Below are 23,247 nucleotides of genomic sequence, written 5' to 3'. Positions count from 1 at the left end.
TCAGGTTAAGGCTTTTTTACCTTATTGAAATGGTAAATAAGCTGACGGAACACCTGATGGTGGTAACCGTCGCTTATATACCTGAGTAGTACTACAGACATCACGTTATCATGTGGACCTGCGATACTACTCGTACGTGGCCTTGCTGTCTGCAGATTATATTGTTATCTTTTCTTTTTTTTTTACATAAATTTAATAGATTTATGTGGGTGGTAGCAGCTATTTACTTTATATTTGTACTAGCTGTACCTGCGACTTCGTCAGCGTGTAATAGTGACCCTGGCGAAGTAAATATAAAATATTAAATAATCTGACCCAGAAAAGGCAAAGAAAAAAGCTTCATCAGTCTATCTTCAAAAATGATGATTTTCCATACAAACTTTCATCCCCTATTTTATTTTATCCCCTTATGAATAACATTTCTATAAACTTTGAATGTCATATTAATTTATTTTTAATCAACAGCCTAAAAAATAAGATTTAAACTTCTAGTTTTAAAAATGACAATACTTCGATATAAAATTTCATCTCCACTTTCGATCCTTTTTTCGCATTAAAAAGAAGCCTATGTCCTTTCTCAGGATCTAGACTATATGTGAACTAAATTTCATTTAAATCGGTTCAGTAGTTTTGACGTGAAAGCGAGATAAACAGAAAAACAGAGTTACTTTTGCATTTATAACATTAATAAGGAAATAAGAATTATTGTCACCATGTATAGTCTCATTTCATCAAAGAGTTAGAGCAGTTTTTTTCAGTTCTTCTCCGCTTAAACGACAATACGAACTGATTGTAGATATGAGTTCTCGTTAATATCTGAAGTATAATACTTATATGAGTAAAGATTTTTTTCTTTGTTAATTATATAATACAGTGACTCAGTCGATATAAATCAAATTACAAGCAAGTAAGAAATATTAATTAATGAACTAATTTATCGTTCTCTCCCTTTACAGTCACTAAGTGCCATTTTGATAAATTAAGCCATAAAACGGACAAGTTTTTGTCTGCCTTTAGTAATATATTATATAGTAAAATATAGTTTTTGTTTTATGCAAATATTCTTATGTCTGGTCTTAATAATGATTTATTGAAAATTTATGCAAAAATACTAGTATTGTATAGTAAAATTATAGTGACATAGTATTAAAGTGTTTATATAACTGTACAAATAAAATCAAAAATAATTTATTTATATAGGACATTTTAGCCGTTTATGGACGTATTTTTTTTTAATTATAATAATTTCTAAATTAATTAAAAAAAATCTAGTTTTGAATAGAATATAATAACGTCTTAACGTTGAGAGCGTCCTATACGTTCTTAAATAGGTTTTAAGTAAAAAATATAACAGTAGCCTGTTACTTAGACTAAGGATAAAGTATGTCCATCTTCGTTATGTAGATAGCTTGTCTATCTTCACAACAAATTTCATTAAGATCCATCCAGATAAATAAATAGACAACCATATAAATATATTAGTTTATACACTGATTTTACTTCAGAACAATTTTATTATTAAATAAAATATAACACCGGCACTGAATTGATATTGAGCAATAAAAAAAAAACTTGACGAAGATATTAGCAATTGTAAGTCAAATGTATAATATAATTTACACTCAGATTTACACACAAAAGTCCAGGAGGTTTATTAATGTTCACTCGAAAGAAACACGCGACGCTTTTTGTGCCTGAAAAAAAAAACAAATGATTATTATACAAGTATAAAAACAATTATTCCATTCAAAATAAGATAAAAAACTTCATATGGATGGATACTTTCGGGCGGCTTTAGAACCATTGCTACAAGTACGCTGGTAAATCTTAAACCTAATTTTCACTTGTATGTTTCACATATATAAGTTCGTGTGTAAGATAAGACCTGAACTTATTTATACTGTAAGTTTTACTTAATAACATTTATAAAAAAATTATTTAAGTATCTACCACTTGTGTAAGAACTGAATGGCACTGTGTAAAGTGTCCAGGGTTATTGTGTATTTCACTTTAAGAATTGAATACTTACTCATTAAATCTGAATCTTAAAATTAATTATTTTAATTTAATATTTTTTTTTAATTGAACAGTTTATTGTTTATTTCATTAATTAATTACTTACTCATTAATTCTTAATCTTTCTAGCAGTGACGAGTTTGTTTATGTCGTGGTACGCTGCAATCATGGTATGCGCGGGCGCAGCATTGGCGGAACAAGCAGGATGCGCGCGCATGCAGTCTACACCTTCCTGCCCGCGCCTCGCCGCCCGCATGTATCGGAAGAACCGCAGGATTTCAGGGTTGTCGGATACCGGTCGCCGAAGCTCGTTCAGTTCTCTACAAGTGTTACAGCTGTTAAACTTTCTTATTAAAATATTTTACTAATATTATAAACATGAAAGTTTTAACTACTGAACGGATTTTGATGAAACTTTACAGTAATATAGGTTATATAACAGAATAACACATTTAAAAATATATTATGTATGTAGCAAAATATAAAGTAAGATACAGTTTATTGTAAAGCTATTTTATTTTTTTATAAGTTACAAATTTATTTCAAGACAGATACCCAAAACTCAACTTGCATTATGTTGTCTGGTATTTCATTATGTAACAAGTAAACATTTTATGCAAATTATTAAAATAGTTAAACGATATTAATAGAGTTTTAACATGAACAATTTTATGGTACATAAAAGTATTTACATCTATCGACGTTTCGACTAGTTTGTACTAGCCTTTTATTTACCATAAAATGATTCGTATTAAAACTCGTTTAACTATACCATTAATTTATATACATACCTGCTCAATTGCGCTGATATCAAATTGCTGTATGGTGCATATTTTGCGGGACTGGCATACATGAGGCAGATCAGCTGCTCCCGACAAGATTCCAGCTTTACATCGCTCAAGCTCTGCGCCCCAATCTGCATGCCCCCATGGTCATCCATGGACTCCGACGGGGCCAGACCTAGGGCAATGAGGATAGAACATTCAATTATGGAAGACAGTAAATGTTTCTTGTTTTAAACAGATTCGAATTTTGAATCGAAATGATTGAATTCTCTATTGAATCGTAATTGAAAAAGAAGTATATTTAATTGTAAATTAAGGAATCTTTCAAATAAATCTACACTAAAAATAAAATAAAAAAATATAATGAGGTAAAATTTGCGACTTTGTGAGATTTTGGGGGATATCTCTGGATTAACTACACCGATTTTAAAAATTCGTCCTATCTTGGATAGCCCATTTATCGAGGAAGATTGTAGGCTATATAAAATCACGCTCTGACTAATAAGAGAGGAGTTACAAAGAAAAATGTAGTCAAAACGGGGGAAATATTACTCACATAGAGAGTTGCGCGGATCAGACAGTATTTTATGGTAGGTATATATTAGAAGTTACAAGACACGTTCATGTATAAAAAAAAAACAATATAATAATAGCATTGTTTGTTAGTTCGGGCATGTGTAAAGAATGTCGTATGAAAGGATGACGAAACAGACATACCTACAACGTGAAAGTATTTTAAACATAAAATTATATGCTACTCCAGTAAAGTTACGACAAAAATTCTATGCATTAACTTTAGTCTAGGTAGATACCACACAAATGTGTGAAATGTGAAATTTGGGATGAAATAGTTAGTAGGTGTTTAGTTTATTTTTATTAAGGTATTCATAGCGAAATTAGAAAGTCTTATAGTGAACAAAAAAATTCATTAAAGATCAAGTAGTATATTGTGTAAGTAAAATTATCTTTTAAGTATATATATTTATATATGGTTCGTGGTTTCCAAATAATTGATTATGTAATAAAAATTACATTACTATTTTAGGGATAGTTCTACAAGAATATAATTATAGCATGTTAAAATGTAATTTTAAAAAATTATTGTGTACATACACATTTACAAAAATATTTATTTGAAGAAGATATTCATTAAATTATATAATTACAAATAGTAAGTAGTAATATAACAATGTATCGACTATTGTAAAGGCTAAGATACAAGACCGTACTGCCAAATCTTCTGTCAAATACAATTATTCTTCTTAAACTGATAGAAGATGCTACACTATGAATTCTATTTTTGTACACATAACTAACACAGGAATGGAAAGACAGTGTTTAGGCTTGAAACCAATTTCGGCCTGTATGGCGTACGCAATTTCCAATATCGGTTTATGGAAACTCTATAATCGCTGTTAGAGTTTGTCGAAGCAAGAAACACCAATTTGCAGATTAACGAGATCGTCATGTTTCAGACTACATGTAGATTGAACTCAGTTAATTGCGAGATGGATGTAATCCTACAGGACAAGACCTGGCTAACTTCGTTCCGCTACAAGATTATATAAAATCGTCAAAAAAGTTATCGTTTAATAATGACAGAATTTATATTACACTATTCATATCCCAGCACCCAGTCCCGAATAAACATATATTATAATATACATATTTTGGTAGAAAGTATTATATTCCAACCAGACCAATACAAACAAAATTACATTTAATTTCATACTCAGAAATACAAATCTTATCTTAATAATATTATAAACGAGAAAGTTTGTGAGTATGGATGGATGGATGTTTGTTACTTTTTCCCGCAAAAACCGCTGAACGGATTTTGATGTAACTTTACAGTAATATAGCTTATACCTCAAAATAACATATAGACTATAAATTTCACGCAGACAAATCCGCGGGCACAGCTAAAGAACATAAAGCGGTGTGCTAAACCATTAGACCACCCAGGCCTCCACCTAGGCTGTAATTAAATTAAGATACAGCGTTACATATTCAATTACTAGTAAGTTTCGTAATCGATTAATCGCCTTCAACAGAAGTAGGTTACCGATAGAAAAGTCAGGACTTGAGGTATTCGAAGGATTGGTTTCTGTTCGCACGATTGGGCACGATTGGTAAATTATGTTAACAGGCTATTAGAAGTTTATAAATTGCCGTGTCACGCTTGACATTGATGAATAGGCCCCGTTAAAGAGACTCTATAGATTAATGTTGAAAACTTAGAGCGGTAGCTACTTCAACATACTGTTAAACACTAATAACTAAACTCTATGAGATTTTAGGCAAACCCTATTTAATTATCATAAAACAGATAAATAGCTATAACATGTATGACATGTAGCGATACGATAAAGAAGCTTATGTACGCAGGAATAAAGATTATAACAGCAGGGTAAAGCCGAAAAGGAGATGGATGGACTGTATAAATAATGATATGGCAAGAAAGGAAGTGAATTACATGGTGCAGTCATGTCGTTATTGACTTCCTTTCTTGCCATATCATTATTTATACAGAACGATGACGAATAGAAGAGAAAATCATATTACGCTGACTATAAATGAATGGTATAAGGAAGAAGTACATGATCTTTATATGGCACACAAGCTTACGGTCATCGGTAAAACTTGCAGTTACTATACTTATACATGAACAGTACTATGGACGCAGATGTTATATCAACTGTACCCTGTAAATTTACTGCACAAAGCAAGCTGAGAGCAGTGACTTTTCCATTATAACTAAGCTAACAATATTAAAAAATGTTACTTTAAATTCATTAGCGTTAGTAGGTTTTGAAATAGAAGCCCGTGTTGGACGGTCGGACGAGTATATAAGGTTTCCGCTTTACCTATGTGATCGGGCCTTAATACTGATATTAATAAAATTAATTCACTTACCGAGTCTAGCAAATATTCCATCAAGCCGCGAGAGAAGAGGCGAGTAGAATGGATCATAATTACTTAATATCATTGAAGAAGCCGGGATTTTATGGAACACCTGCAATAAAATTAAAATACATTTATAATTCAATTACACTACCACTAATATTAGTATAACGTTTCTGTATATTAGTATATGTAAAAGGAAAGAGGAGAGAATCTATTGTGCTCACTCATTTATAGAGTTTGCTACCTAGACGCGTCAGGGACAGGAATTGAACGATATTCTTAGGAGCGATGTTTTTTATCTGATGTGAATATAGTATTTATCTTAACTTTCTATCCAGTCTTTAAAGGCCCTCTAAATACGAGGTAGATATCGACATATGCTATTTTACCTTATAATTATTGCTAGCCGCATTTATTTGGTTCTGGTAATATCCATTCTTTGTAGGGAGGTACGATGCCTTCTGGTCGCCATATCTGAAAAAAATAAATAGAAATTCTTAACGACATTTTATACATAGAAAATATATTTTTAAACACAGACAGATACGATTGTCATCAGGAGGTCTACTCTGGAGTTAATTCTCAATATAAAATTTAATCCAATCCATTGTTATACCGTCCTTTTGAAACATACTAATGTCTGGGTACTAACCCAGACTACGAAATAAAAAAATATTATGTCGTGAGATAAAAAGTTTCGAAATAGTATGGAAGAGTATAAAAAGGTACGAAATAGCGAAATCCGATGTCATTAGATTGGAACTCTTTTACAGAATAAATCGGCCGATCGGTAGGCCTGATTTGATCGGATTTGACAAATTGGTTAAGGACACTAGTTGGGTTTTATGCATCATGATAAAATGGTGCTCAATTTTCGCTATCGGCATATTTCGGATATATCAGGCCAATATTTTAAAGAACGCACTACCTCGACTTACATAAACGCTTTAACAAATTTGGAATGGGTTTTTTTATACTTTCAAGCTTAACTTTGGTGGCCTAGCCGCTTAACGCACCGCCTTTCTTTAGATCGATCTGTCGTCTATACATGAATTGCGTATATCCCATTATTATGTAATGCCCGTGATACCACTCAAAAGTTGCCATTGTAGAGTAAGATGTCATGCCTCTTAGCCTATGTTTCCTCTCATTCTTCTATCGAAATAAATATGACAAAGTTATCTGCTGAAATTGATGAGTCAGAGAGTTGATGCCAGAAAGCTCTCTTTCTCTACATTTCGAAAAAAGAATAGATTTGTATTATACAGTAAGAATGTAAGTATATTTGTTACAAACACACACATTTATCTATCGATATAAATTCTTAACTACAGCATTAGTAAAATGAAATCGTGCGTACGTATGAAGTATCTAAATACGAAATTGTTTAGGTGTAATGAACAAAGGTAGAATGTAAACAACATACTAGACACGTAAAACGGTTGATGAAATGCCGCCGAAATCCACAAATTGAATACGGAACGACGTACATTGGTAGGCAATTTATTTGCAAATTGTTCTTATTATTGGATAATCGAGATTGGCTTCTTCTGTAACAGGCGGTAATCTGCCTACATGTTTGGTCGGAACGGATAAATAAGTGGAAATGTAATTTGGAGAGCAGAATAAATTTGATGGCCAATGCACTTGTTGGGAATAAAATTGGCGTTAAATTTTTTGAAGCAATGTTTTGAATAAGTTGAGAGAAACTTTATTACTATAATATAAAGACTTATTCTTCAAAGAGGGTATTCCAAGCCAAAAACTAGGTAGAATACTAACAAAACCAAACCTCAATGACAATGATAATGCATTCCATATATGAACACAAAAAATACAGACTTACCTAGACATATCGATATTAGACAAATCATTGTTATCATTAGGATCAGCGTTGTAGAATCCGTTGCCGTCTTGAGGGTATGCATACGACCCTGCAGGGTTTGTCTCGTAACCCATGAAATCCTTGTTATCATTGCTGTATCCTGCTTGATCATCTGTATTTGCTGGTGGGTAGCTCGCTTGACTGGAGGTAGCTGATAGCTGGGATATACCTGGAAATTAAATTGAATAATATTTTAAATTTAGAACGCCATGGCTTAATTAGTGATTTAAAATCCAATCAGATGCTAAAGCTTCGAGTGTGGGTGTGTGATACTAAAGACTTTGTACGTAGTTTTTATTTTATGATAAGAAACCAAAATAATTCGAGAGACACGTCCACTACCACGTTAGATGTAAATATACTCAACGAAATTTTGGACATGTTAAGTATTATGTTCAATATGACGGTGATAGTTTACTATACCCCTAACCTCCCGTCTGGATTAACAGAGGTACAGATATATTTTTATTTTATATTTGTTGTATGAAAGCAAAAATTGTTACCTATACACGTGCATAAAAGTACAAGAATGCACTATTTATTTTCTTGGATTTTTAGTAAAGACTATTTAAACAATATTTTATTAAAAATATATGCCCTATATAGTTCCATATTTTGTTATTTTCTGTCAAATCAAGGAAGGAGCTCAAATCAAACAGACAATATATTCAGTTACATTTCTATGATTGCTTTATACATGTAAGCGAAACTTCTATGAAAAATGTAGTTCTGCGCTTTTTTAAAACATATATCACTGTTACTATCTACTATTACATAAAATAAGATTTATAATGATTCATAATATTAAAGTAGCCTAAAAATTACAACAAGATTATTATTATTATGTCCTATGTATACATTTAATTCTCCTTCAATGACTAATTTCAGTATACATCAAAGATAAAATTTTGTTTCTTGAAAGATATGATTAAATTTAATTAGATATTAACAGTAATACTCAGTATTGTGAAGAAGTTTCGCTTTCAGAAACTAAGCGTCAGACTGTTTGTTCCAAGTTTGTATTAGCGATGCAAAGCAATTTCCTCCTTTGAGTTGTTAGAAATCACTTTTAATTAGAAGTTACAGTAACGTAAAAGCAAAGTTGACCTTAAATGGACATAAAGCATTTCTGTTCTTGCTTACCTTTGCCAAGAATCTTGCCAAAACTTCCCAAGATGCTTGGCAGGAACATTGCGAATAAAATGGACTTGATCAAAACTTGTCCCCCAATTAGTAAGGGTACAAAAAATTTGTTGAGCCCGAATGCTGAAAGTTAAAAACACGAACTGTGAATCAAAGTTTCTTAAACTCATTTGTTTCAGTTTCTACAATTAGGTACATTCTTTTACTACTTTGTACTATTTTAAATGAAGACTTTCTAATTACATTCGGTGTTTCTATTTTAAAAGAGATCTATATTGAGTTTCAATACCTAACATAACTTTGAATATTATACAGGTATTTCACAAATAAAATGGAGTAAAATATTGACAAAATACTTATATTCCAAATTTATGAATATATTTGTTTCTGCATATAAAATAAAAAAAAAATATTGGAACGAAATTAAAAAAATATTAAAGCAGAAAACGGCATTAAAACATTATACGAAATGAAATAAATATACTTACATCTAAAACCCATATATTTAGCTGCTTTTGGTAGATTAATTGACAAAACATGATTTTCTACGAAATTCTTGAATTTCTCTAGCATTCTATATTCGTATGTGTATTTACTAAATAGAGCTCTGCCTTCTGAAACAGCAGCGCTTCTATCTTGTAATTGGCTTTTCTCTTCTTTATCAATTGGTTTTATTTCAACGCCATCGATAATTTGGTATCGATCGTTCCTTAATACATTATCAAATATACTTTCTACTTCATTTTCAAGCTCGCTTTCAGTCGTATTAACAAGTAAATATCTTTTCGTAAATGTACCTAAGGTAATAATAACATCGTCTACAAAATGTTCGGCCTGTGTAGGTGCCATTTTGTTCTTTGTAGTTTTGTTATCGTTATTAAATTTATTACTATTAGTTTGACAACTATGGCAATGATTAGAATCTACTTTTATATCTACATTTACACCTGTTTTGGTTATAGTTTCATTTTGACTGTGCTCCGTATTTAGACAATTACATTGAATTGCACATAAAATTATATACAATGTGACTAGGAGGTTTCTCTCCGCAAACCTCCATTCGTATCGTGTGCTGGTCGTCTTTAGAACTCTTTTTTCTTTTATCAGATCCATCATCGAATGTTATAATTGCTAACTTCATCACCGACTGTTGATTAGATTACTTCAGAAGAATAGTCTGCTACAGTAATTGTCTGGAACATCTGTAACAATGAAATTATGTTTCTATTAATACATACTTCATGATTTTGAAAATTCAAACAAGACATTTCACTATAGAAAAGTTACGGCTCTATCCCCTTTAAATTTTTGATACAAAGCAGGCCAGGTGGCCCGGTATAATATTTGTAGTACCCTTTTGAATCGGTTTCCCAAATTTTATTACCATATTCGATCTTACGATATTAATATATAAGCACTAAAAGTTATGACATGTATTTTTAAAAGGAGATTTCATCATATTTTTTACATGATATAAGGTTAAATTAATGTAATATATATGTAGTAACATTATAAATTAAAAGTAGCTGTAAATGGGATGGAATGGATGATATGGTACATAATAGGTATTAATAATATAAATAAAGAGATCAAAGTTAAAATTAAAATGTATATTGTATATAATAGCAATGACAAGCTTAGTAAGACTAATTACAATAGCAAAAAGCCTGCTGAAAGAAATGATTTTTCCGAGAAAGTATTCGGTCGTCCCGTCACAATAAAAAGCATAGAACAAAGATAATACCGTCTCTCATGGGAGAATACATTAATTAGATAAGATATATTGTGAATCCCAATTTTCCTCATGGCTGCTTATCATTTAGGTTTTTGTTTTCAACATAGCTTAGTGACACGGGATATAACAGAAAAAATCCGGATGTATAATATTTACATAATATAAATAATGTAAATCTATCTATTTACCAGGTTTATTTTTATTAATCTATACATCTTTCATCTATATATATTATCATCTATATATATCTTCATCTATATACATATAAATAAAATTGAAGTTTCTGTTTATAATATTGAAATAACCGTTTTTGCATTATTACGTACATACGTTTTTATATTCATATGCTATATGCATATGAATATAAATACGGTACATACTCCAAAATATATTTTTTACAATTTTTGTCTGTCTGTCTGTCGGTCTGTTTGTTCCGGCTAATCTCTGAAATGGCTGGACAGATTTAGACGGGACTTTTTTTGGCAGGTAGCTGATGTAATAAGGAGTAACTTAGGCTACTTTTATAAAGAAAAATAAAGTTCAATTCCACGTGGACGAAGTCGCGGGTACAGCTAGTATCGTAATATACTCGTATGTATTGAAAGTTTTGTGAGATTATACTATATTTCTACAAAGACAATATATATAGTATTTATGCGATGATTGTTGTTTATCTACTTAAAAACACCCCTTAAGTACGTTGGTTTACATAGAAAACTGTTATTTAAGAATTTATTTTTCCTAACATCCCGCTAATTAGTAAAAACTTATTCGGTTTGCTAAGAAGATCGGCTGTTTTTCTACCGTTACTTAATAATGATTGTTGTTTCTTTTGTTAAGAGGATCGTAACTCTTTCTAACTAATTCATCTTACCATTAAGTTATTTATTATTAAGTGTTACTTTAAATTTTAATTTAAACCTTAAGCACGTCGCTAGTTTGAATTTCTATTCATAACTGCAATAAAATTATTTATTATTATTACAATGTGTATTTAGACATCTATAGAGTTTACTCTATATTTTTTTTTGCAGTTTAGAGAGCGCCAAATAGAAAAAATAAGCATCTGAAAAATATTTAAATATATATATTTTTAAACATACTTTAAACATATGTTTAACTATGAGACCCGATAGAGATCTGTAGAAAAAGATGACATACTGCACCGTCAATAATACTGCACCCAATAATAATAGAGGCAAGGCAATGATGAATATTATATATAGTAATATAGGCCAATACGAGCAGACATGAATAAAAATGTTTGAATTTTGTAAGAGTAGAACCTGCGATCTTTGGATTAAAGGCAGTGAGTCAAACCGCTAGACCATCGAGACTGTTAATTTGTCAATATATTTATTTCGATACAATGTAATAGATAAAAGAAAACGATTTTTAATTAGACATTAACCTAGTTATACACGTGTGAACATAGCATTGTTAGGCTTTTAGCTTTTACGATAATACTTTCACAGTATATCGATACTCTTTGTTTAACTTCGCATCGGAGATTTAATGGGCTATAAACCGAGGATAAAAATGGAAAATGTACATGATATATGTAAATGTATGAGGGATACGATATTTCATATTTAGGTTCGAATAAATAAGGATATTTATCGTTTTAAGGATATTTATTATAGGTGCCTGTGACGAATCAAAAAAACAATCTTTTTTTGATTCGTTACAGGCAAAGGAACCTACATCATACAGCTCTTTAAATCTAAATTAAATAGGTAGATATTATAGGAACTCTGTTTAGTGCAATTTTTACGCATTTAACTCATGTATAAAGTAGAATTTTAAGCTTTAATTCCATTTTTTATATAGTGTATAACATACTTTCAAATTTACACTTTGCTTCTTTGGGAATATATGTAAATATGTATATGATTAGACGAAACCATGAATTTAGTTCCGTATCAAATTAAAAAAAATTTTGAGAGACGGCGCGGCGGCGGTACATCGGATTCATGTTTACCCAGGGACATGTGGGTATGTTAAGTGTTGCGTTTACAACATTAATAGTAGTCAGTCAGGTATTGTCACCAGACTGCCTATCCATCTGTGATAACAGTCGTAAAGGTTTGTTTGTTTTTGTACAATTACAATTAATTAATATAATATATCTGCCCTAATTAACTAAAGCAGACTGCCTACTAACAGCACCCGTTCACGAGTATGACAGATGAGCCAGTCGTTATTGTCTTCCAACCATATTTTAAGCCCAACACCCTATTAATCCACCTTATTAATGGACTAACAGTTAAGTTTGTTCGCTTACAGCATCTTGAATTTATTGCGAAGTTAACAATATGAATAATGATTTATATCTTGATTAAGATCGATATTATTTCATGTCTATGTTTATGACTTTATTTATAATCGATTGACATTTATCATTTATGATAACTATAATATAAAATCGATTAATAATTATGATTTCTAGCTGATTAACACCGAACAGTAACTAGGTGTTATGGTGTCAATTTGGTTAATGGGTACCTAGGATGTTTTCTATGTCCCACACACCTGCACCCCGCCGCCCCTGCTGTGGTGTGATGGTATTTTGAACATTTCTCACGGGGTAAAAAAAAGTATGTAAATAAACTAGCTGTGCCCGCGACATCGTCAGCATGGAATAGTAACCTTTATAAATTTAATTAAGAATTAAGTTTCAAGCTTCTACCCTTAAAAATGACGATAATTCTGTACCATTTTTCATCTCCTCCTGCAAAACTTTACAACACTTTTCTCGCATTTAAAATTAGCCTACGTCCTCTCTCAAGGTCTAGACTATATTATAACGTGTACCAAATTTCATTCAAATCTGTTCAGTAGTTTTGGGATGAAAGCGAGAGAGACAGAGTTACTCTCGCATTTATAATATTAGTAAGGATGATATAATGCGTAGAAAAATAATTTATTTGTGAAAGTTTCAGCGAATGAATGAGATGCAAATGAAGTACTTAATCTATCACTTCAATTATAAACGGAGTCATCAGTACTTTAACTTTTCATTATTAATCGGATCACCGAGTTCAAAATCTGATTAATAAACTAAATATCAACTATTCGTAACCCCATTTAGTTGATATTAATTTATGTAATCCTATGGTTTTTGCTGAAACTCTCTTTGAATACGTGGAATTGTTTAAATTAGTTTATAGTTGTGCGATAGTTTAGTATTCAGAGATGACCATCCTATTAATTTATCCATATATGAAGGGTAAGGATTTATATACATATTTTTGCGATATTTGACGACCTCGAGGGTGGTAGGGAGTCAATTCCTCGCACGATGAAAATGTGAACGTCAAGATAGCTATAAAACTTTTTTTTCTAGCTAAAATGTCCTACATGACAAAATAAGTTTTGATTCCACTTAGCTTTTCGGAGTACTCTAATGTTCCAAATAGTTTTCTAGACTTCATAATTTCATAAGTGCGTAGTAAATTATAAGAACAAACATTTTATAAGTGTAGGTTAATAACAGAAACCCTATGATCATTTTGTTGTTGAAATGAATTAAAGAACTTTTTTGTTCAAAGCGTTTCACGGTTAAGTGGAGTCTTGTTTGGGGCGATTTTCATAAATAATTTCGTTTTGTGGCTGACAAATTGATTTTACTTTTCAAGTTTGTGGCTTCGCTTTGGTAATATAAATGCGTATGTCTGATCAATTCGTGGTATATTACTTTTAACCAATTTAAAATGAAAATAAAATTCTCAATTCCCTTCTAATAAGTCTTACGTGATATTATTGTAAATTGTAAAGAGATTTTGATGATTATTCTATTTTTCTAAGCAAAAGTTGCTGCTTGTGGTCGAAATAGTAAACGGTTGTTTTGATTAAAATATTGCAATTACTATATATATGAATATTAAGTGAACACGGCATATTATATTTTGATACCATATAGCAATACTTTGAAATAGGCTTATAAAATTTAATAAAATTGATCCTAGCTGGATCAATTTTATTAGCTGGTTTGGAGGGGCTGATAAACACATGTATAGAAGTATTAAAACAATTATAAACAAAACAATTATATACAATAATTGTTTTGACGGCATCAGTAGTCTAGCGGTTTAGTATATCGCCTTACTTTTAAAGCTCACTTACTACTTACGGGTTTGATTCCTCGCACGATTAAACATTTGTATTCATTATTATGGTTGTTTGTATTGGTCTGGGTATTTTCTATGCATATTATGAATATACATTTACGTATTAGTATCAGTTGTCTAGTACCCATAACACAAGGTCTGCCTAGCTTGAGACTAGATGTCGCCATGTGTTTTGTTTACGAATATTATTCAGGTTACAGAAAAAATTATCTTTATGTGTGCGTATTACATGCTTATTTTGTAGATTAGATATTTTAAATTTCTAAGAATTGGAATAAGACTCTAGTTACTAATAATATGTCTAATATTTATCTGTATATATTCGGGAATATGAGTACTAAATTGGGATATCCATAAATAAATGATACATGTATTATGATATCAGGTACATTTACTATTTATCCGTAAAGTCTGTAACGAAACGGATATAAACCTTAGAGGATTTAAGACTTGAATTGTTGTGCGCACGATTTCCCCTCCGTCGTAGTAAATGAACTATTTATTGCTTTTATTCACGTCATGTTTTTGTAACACTTTTGTTTTAGTGTGTGTTTATATTTATTACTTTTTTACAATAGTGTGCGCTATTGAGTGGTTGTGTGCTGTACCTAGTCACCCTTGAGAATTGGCAGAAAATTTAGTAGCAATATTTGGAGCGGAATATACATCCTTCTTGAATAATCATAAGTAAAACTAGAGCAGTGTTATGAATTTTAGGTAATATATAATATACATAAAATTTGGTGAATATAACTTCATTATTCGGTTTAGGTACAAGTTGATGAATGTTTTTTTTATCTACTACTGTAATGTTGTTGGCCGCAGCTGGCCTTTACAGCTTCACCGGACCATAGGGGGTCAGTGCAGATGGTAATCTAAACCCGCGGAACTTCCATATTCATTTCGACGGCATTTCAAACTGAATCAGTCAATCGTGTAGGCGCCCTACCTATGCCCATTCTACCATCCGTGTTATAGCATTATACAATTTTTCAAATTATCGGCCCACGTGGCCGAACAAAGATATCAGATGCTGGAAGCATACAGTAGAGAGATGAGTTCTGATACCCAGTTATACCATATATGCTTTATTGCGGCGCTTGGTCAATGAAATTCCTAACAATCTGCGCCATCACTACATCACGAAAAAAACTATTTTTGATTTTAAGTGCGATTTCCAGGTTCATGTTTCAGAAGCATACAAAAATGTATGTATATTCTTTAAATATACATACTCATAGAAATGTGTCCAAGAACATAATCCTCTTGAAGTCACGTAAAAACAGTATCAATAAATTATTTCCAGACAATCCTATTATAGTCATAAGTCGAGACTAGATATTCTACGATAGAGATTGGATCGTTCAGGATTTAGGCATCGATCGAGACACTTTAATGTTAGAACCCGTTACGACCCAATACTGAACATTTACGACTGCGATGTTACGATCTCAAGCACTCGAGTTAAGATGTGTAGATTGTCTAATTTCTTATTTACGATGGATTCTTTGTTATCTATCTATATGAATCGGGTAAAAACACGAGTACTCACTTATTCATAGTCACTGACTCATCTAGAATCTAAAATAGTATTTTATTCTCTCTTATTGCTCACATTTTCTTTAAATTATTTTATTACTGTATTATCTGTGCAATAAAGAATATATATTAAATGAAGCTGCTCTTTATTTAACTTTGGCAGACGTATTATAAAATCGTTTGCGTGTCATTGCCTCATCTAATTCAACCGCCAAGTAACTTGCTGTGTCAGCTGTTTTAGTTGAAGAAGAAGAAGATATCGTATAAGATATCAATAGGTTGTAAAACTATTGTTTACGCAGACATGGCACTGTAGTATACTGGAATGCCAATGCCTGAAAAGTACCACGTAGGTACTTCATATGATGACGTCTGTCCTTGCAGCTGTTTATGTATGCTCATGACGGTTGCCACTTGTAATGATATGGGCCATCAACATTTGCTACAGAATAGATTTATTTATTTTGTTTAATTCCACTACAATTAGTATGTGTGATACTACAAATATTTTGTGCTTAAACTTGGCTATAGTTAGGACCTTCTCTAAAGGTGATCAAAGTCAGTCTGTTATTGATATATGATATACCCATATCTGTTCCGCCTCTGAATGAGGCACCATTTGAATTTTGACATTGAATACATTGAATAGAGTTTGGATATAACTTGGAAACCTAGTGTTGCCTAGCCAAGTTTAGGGAATAGCCAGAATATTTGTGTTTACCCTCACGCACATACTAATTGTAGCGGAATTATTCAAAATAATGTAAATTCGTTCAGTGAAATAGACTTCCGCAAAATAGCACCTAATTCAATAAAATATGTCAAAATATTTGTTATTTCAAATACATAAAGAAATGCAAAAAAAATTGAGATTTCTATAGATATAGATAATTATAACAGACGAAATACATTTAGAATTAACTTTGGGATTGAAAAAGGCATAATTGTTGATTAATGCGTCCTTTTCAATTTCCATTTGAATGGAAGGATTGATTGCCCTGTTAATAAGTAATTCGAAATTAGATTGAGCAATTTGAAAGTATTCAAAGTGATGTAATTTTCCTGTACGTATTGGAAAAAGTTTTATATAGGTTGAAAAATTAAAACGGATGACGGAATAGCTACAGTAAGTAGATGTTTTATATTTTTAAAGATTTCCAAAAAGTAGATATATTTTTTTCTTGTATACGCGATTCTTCCCTAAATACAAATGAAAAGGTTTGGTTGTCCCTTTTTATGATAGTTAAAATTTCTTCATTTTAATCTTGAACTAATTTTCGTACTACTCATGGTTGTACTTTATCTTACTAATATTATAAACGCAGAAGTTTGTGAGTATGGATGGATGGAGCTTTGTTACTGTTTTACGCAAAAAATACTTAACTGATTTTAATAAAACTTTACAGTCATATAATTTCTACATCAGAATAACACATACAACAAGTATGTACATACTACAAATTTTATGCGGGTAAAACCGCGGGCACTGCTAGTATATAGAATAAATTATTCCGTTGACTTGGTTGTCAATTATCAATAAAAGTAACCCAAAGTAATTTATTAAACCGTTGTCACCATTTAACTTTTGAATATGCAGCAATACATTAATAACAAATTAATTTATTATTCGTAACAAATTAGTCTTAAATCGTCGCGACCCACTGTCTACAATGTGTATTATTATTATTATTGTATGGAGTAAATGATGAAAGATAGAGATTATTCATTTTTTAAAATAATTATATACCATAATTGTGTGTAGCGTCATAGAACATAATACTGTGCTTTATTGTCATATATAATTATTTTAGGGGTACGTCATTCCCCTTCGTCTCTAGAATATTATATTAAGCGATTATAAAGATAAAATAGATTACAGTAAAAAAAGAAAACTCTAGACCTAAACGATGGTAGTAATAGTAGGTTATATTCTCATTATGATAGAAGAAATTTGTAGTGCATATTTAATGGCATGTCAATAGGTTGTTAAGGTTAAATGAGGTGAATACCAAACATGAATTATTTAGAAATTTCTTTGAAACAATTGCGACACAACAATATAAAAGAATAAATATATTTGAACCTGACCTTTCTTACTGTTTCCGCAGCTATATTATTATTATGTTTAGCCAATTTGGGATTGAAAGAAAACAGTTTGAAGAAAGAAAGAAAATATTTAAGGTTTTGAAGATGAGATAGAATGTATATTATTGAAAGGTCATGTCTATGTCATTAAAGTGTTCATATAGTCGGTATTTCAGATACGTTAAATTTAATACGAATGTTATTGAAGGAACAATTAATTTTAATGATTATCATACCATTAGTTCGATATACGTAACTATCACTAGTCTATCATAGCATATCAGCAATAAAAGCATGTAAAATTATTTCCAGTAAGTGTTAATGAAATACAACGGAAAATAAAGCCGTTGTAGAAATCTCGACGGTGGCTTTCATAATTACGATAAATAATTATACGTATATTCAAAGCTACGAAAAATAACCGTCTTTAATAGCATTCTTAAGGATAGCTCAATAACTTCTGGTCAGCTCCTGATATATAGCACCCATGACAAGCGAGTTCTAAGGTAACATGCTTGAAAAATACAGTAGATTTTAAGATTTCCCACCATTTTTGAAGTCGGTTGAAAAAGAACATAAGTGGTCGCTCATAACTTGTGACTGTTAGAGAAATGGCGCGTGAGTAGAGGCGTAAATTAATGCAAATGCTAAGTCGATGTACGCGCGGTCGCTGCTTTCTACTGTTTACAGATTCGTTGACTTCTTATTATAGTAGTCTCTTCTCTTTTACCTAAAGTAAAACTTTAATAACTTTAAGAAAATCACGCTACTCTTTTTCATTTATGATCAAAAACATCTTTTGAGAGCTATCAAAGTCCTCTCGGAAATGACATATCAAGATTAACATCTGGAGTACAGCCTTGTATGCCTGTGAGACGTAGACATTGACACAAAAGGAAAAAGACAAACTGGAAGCCTATGAAATGTTGGAGAAGGATGGAAAGAATTAGCTGGAAAGATAAAACAAGGAATAAGGAAGTGCTTGAAAGGATTAAAGAAAAAAGACAGATCATAGATATTCTTGAGAATAGACGGGGAAAAATTTTGGGCGCATGATATGACACTACGAAAGACATCTAACAAATTAAGGAAAAAGTTGGAGTCGTGTCGTATCAACAGCTGAAAAGACTTATGACCGTGTAAGGTGGCGGGAGCTCCACTGATAAGAGCACATGTCTTAAATTATGAATAAATGAAACTCTTTTTTAGACTACTCTAATACTGGCTGTAGCTACCATTTACAGTTTCACCAGATGAAAACAAGCGGCTGAAGGTCAACTTTCGGTGACTGGTGATATCTTAGTTCTCCGGGTAACCGAAAAGTATTACAAGCCTGTTTGCCATCTCAAAGTTTGAATGTTGTTGTTAGTAATGGAGATTAGTGGCCCAATTACATACATATTGACGGCGTCGGTGGTCTAGCGGTTTTAAGCATCGCCTTAGTTCCGAAGGTTGCGGGTTCGATTCCTCACACGACAGAAACATTTGTAATTATGAGTATGATTGTTTGTATCCTTTGGTATTTTCCATGTATGTTAAGTATGTATTAAAAAATGGTATTAATTAGTATATTAATATACTATACCATTCAGTTTCTCCAGAAACTCTTGTGGGTAAATTCTGCTGAATTGGAAGTGAAACCTGACTTCATGCTCATATTATTATCATCTGGTGCCTTGCCACTTTTATATCCATAATTATCAAATTAAGTAATATTATTACATTTTATAAATATTTTTTACTACCTTCGATCGATTCAAATGGGGATAGAAATTACAATGGCCTGAGCCGGGGTTCGTACCCCTAGCCCCTCATAAGTCATAAGGGTTTAGAGTGCAATCTGCACTCGCTCCCTATCGTCCGATGAAGCTGTAAAGGCCAGCCCCGGCCAGCATTAGAGAAAGCCCAAAAATAAAAATGAATATGAAATTTAAGTGCTATATTTAGTGTTTTAATTTTGTTGAATATAGCATTCGTAATATCTGCATCGCTATAACAGTTACTAGGAAATGTTCTCTATAAACAGAACTACTATATTACTCGTAGACAAAGGTTAACTAGTACAAAATGAGCAGTTTTAGAAAACAGAGTGTCTATTTACTTAACACGGGCTTGAATGACAAAGCGGTAGGCAACCAGTTAATGTGGGCTGTATTTGTTTGTCTACCCAGCTAGAAAGGTCTCGAGAAACCGACTGTATTAAAAGGGAAGTGTGTGGTTTTGCACGGGCGCACAAAAAGCCCCTTTTTACCTATAAGCCCTAAATAAATTTGTTCGGTCCCTAATTAATGTTTAAAAACCTTTTTTGTAATTTTCGCATCTATTTTTATGTCATTTTTGTTGACCATGTGCTAATAAATTTAAGAATGAATTGCAATTGTAATATATATTACATGTAATACTACGTAGTAGTAAATAAATAACATTTAATATAAAATAAAAGATTGTTTATATAAAATATATAACAGTTCATAATGAAATCTGAATAAGTAGGAGTTTTTTTCAACTACTATTTTATTTGATGACCTCGATGGTCTAGCTGTTTAATAGACAGCCTTACTTCCGGTGATCGCAGGTTCGATTCCTCGAACGGTAAAAACTTTGTGTTCACGAGTCTGGGTGTTTTCTATGTATATTATTTATGTTTTTACAAAATGTATTTTAACCTGTTGTCTAGTACCCACAACACAAGTTCGGCTTCGTCTGGGACTTGATGGCGTTGGGTAAATTGTCCTCAGATATTATTATTATATTTATACAGTTTAAACTACACAAATTCAACTATATTTTAATTATAATGATATTGTTAGCATAATTACTTTATTACCAAAAGTTGGCCTTATTCTAGAAGAAAATATTGTATTCTAACTAGTTGTTACATAAAAATTTTAATTTCCTATGAAGACTAATTTATTAGAGTACTTCGTCACTTATGTTTCATAAGGAAGATATCACGAAAAGGAACATATTGGTTAAATAACAAAAAATGTCTTTATGAATGAGAGATTATATGCCTTATTAATACGAGATAGGCTACATACACATAGTAAATTCCCTTTCGCCTGCGTAATTCCGAACAAAGATTTCAACAGTCCGTGAACGTCAAATTATATAGAAAACGGTACAATGGACCCATTTTGAATGCTCCTTTATATATAGAGCAGACCCATCCTTCCGACCATAGAACGGATTTGATATAACGCTCGAATAAAAACTTTGATTCAATGATTCGAAAGAATTATATAGTACTAGCTACTCGCCCCGGCTTCGCACGGGTGTACATGAATTATATATATAAACTTTCTTCTTGAATTACTCTATCTTTTTAAAGATTTTAGTATACATAGGGACAGACAGCGACAGCGACTTTGTTTTATACTATATAAAATGATGTGTATTACATTCGATATTTAAAATAATAAATTGAATGTAAGGGTAAAGAGTGATGAGATGAATACGAAAAAAGTATATTTGATTAAAATTATAAACAAAACTGTTTTAATCTTAATAAAATATTTTATAATTAGGTGACCAACGCTACTTCGTCTGTATCACACTTACTTGACATTTATAATTACGTATATTTCACTAATTTTACATAATATGTTTTTGAATTATAACCTATATGTTATTCTGATATATAAGCTATATTACAGTAAAGTTTAATGAAAATTCGTTGAGTAGTTTCTGCATGAAAGAGTAATAAACATCAAGCAGACGATAAACTGTGACAAACAAAATAAAAAGCAAAAGTTCGTAACGTGTAAAATCAAGAAATCCAGGACGCTTACCACGTCTTAAATTTCGTATGAGTACTAAAACACGAAATTTTAACTATTAAAATGTGACCGGCTACGACAAAGGCATTCAGCCTTCGTCATAGCTGGTCACAGCCCCTTTGACAGGGGGCAGGAGGAGAGGGGTATAATATACTGATATCGGTATTACGTAATTTATGGATGACCCCTAATTATAATTCTGTATTGTGTCCAATGAAAAATGGTCTTTATGGATGATAATGTAAATTTCAATATAACATGTAGTACAGTATAATAAGGATTTCTGCTACATTAACCTTATATGTACTTAATATTTGAACTACAATAATAATATTACAAAAGTTTCAATTGTAAGGCGTACTATTGTTTTACCAATATTGCGAAAACATAGTTAATATTAATTACCTATACTTTCCATATTGTATTTAATTACACGTTGTGTATTTTCTATATTTATACAATATATTTTGCAAACAATAGCTCGGTTCAAAAAGGAAAGTGATAACAAGAATATATTAAAAATATCTATTCTATTAAAATAAAAGGCACCAGGTTTTACAAGCACAAAGCCCCGGCGTCGCTTATCATTTTTTGCAGTATTACGTATAGTTTTAGATATACAGATTATATCGCATAAATATTATAATATATATATATGTATACATACATATTACCAGCGATTCATAAAAGTCAGTCAGTTAATATATAAAATGGAATTCAATAAACTTGTAGTTAATACCAGGCGTTGAGTCCACGATGTATACAACATTGTGTGCAAAGGTATAAATAAATGAAAATTTTAACTTTATTTCTACACTTTAATGCACAGTGTTTATAGACAGAAGAGTAACACAAAAGGCGGTCTTGTAACTAAGCTGTTTTTTCTAGACAATCTTTAGGTAGAATTGAAAAATATGTGGGAAAGAATAGTAGGTATGTTATGTTTAACTTTAAGCAAAAAACAAATTGTTCCACTTCATTCTATAAGTTTAGAAATATTATAATATACGTTAGTCTCAGTCAAAGTAACTATTGGCTGTTTGTAGCGTTTCATTCAGTAACCTTTTTGATCCACCCTCCATCACAATGTTGTTTCTTTCAATTTTCATTTTAATTAAAATTATAATCTATATAAGACTTTTCAAGTAAATTCTAATATAATTTCTGTATATCAACAAACATAAACATAAACTTAATATTTTACCTACAGCCTGCTTGTAGGACTTGTAGCCAGGGACGGTAG

General features: G+C 31.3%; 1 protein-coding gene across 1 annotated transcript in view; it reads right to left on the bottom strand.

Annotated features, from left to right (window-relative positions):
- Positions 1-1,505: 1,505 nt before the first annotated feature.
- The window catches only part of LOC131845456 (uncharacterized), a 48,283-nt gene continuing 26,541 nt past the window's right edge, over positions 1,506-23,247 (bottom strand). The window contains exons 2-9 of the mRNA XM_059194521.1: positions 9,225-9,938; positions 8,737-8,859; positions 7,555-7,762; positions 6,098-6,182; positions 5,718-5,817; positions 2,808-2,976; positions 2,123-2,336; positions 1,506-1,694 (exon numbers count right to left, since the gene is read on the bottom strand). Coding sequence (XP_059050504.1) covers positions 2,126-2,336; positions 2,808-2,976; positions 5,718-5,817; positions 6,098-6,182; positions 7,555-7,762; positions 8,737-8,859; positions 9,225-9,852 — 1,524 coding nt within the window. The 5' untranslated portion in view covers positions 9,853-9,938 and the 3' untranslated portion in view covers positions 1,506-1,694; positions 2,123-2,125. The remainder of the gene's footprint in view (positions 1,695-2,122; positions 2,337-2,807; positions 2,977-5,717; positions 5,818-6,097; positions 6,183-7,554; positions 7,763-8,736; positions 8,860-9,224; positions 9,939-23,247) is intronic.

The sequence above is a fragment of the Achroia grisella genome, unplaced genomic scaffold, assembly GCF_030625045.1.
Source record: "Achroia grisella isolate CSIRO2021 unplaced genomic scaffold, CSIRO_AGI_Agris_v1 utg474, whole genome shotgun sequence".
Lineage (NCBI taxonomy): Eukaryota > Metazoa > Arthropoda > Insecta > Lepidoptera > Pyralidae > Achroia > Achroia grisella.
Note: the sequence above shows the minus strand (reverse complement) of the source record. Positions and strands in the feature narration are given on the sequence as shown.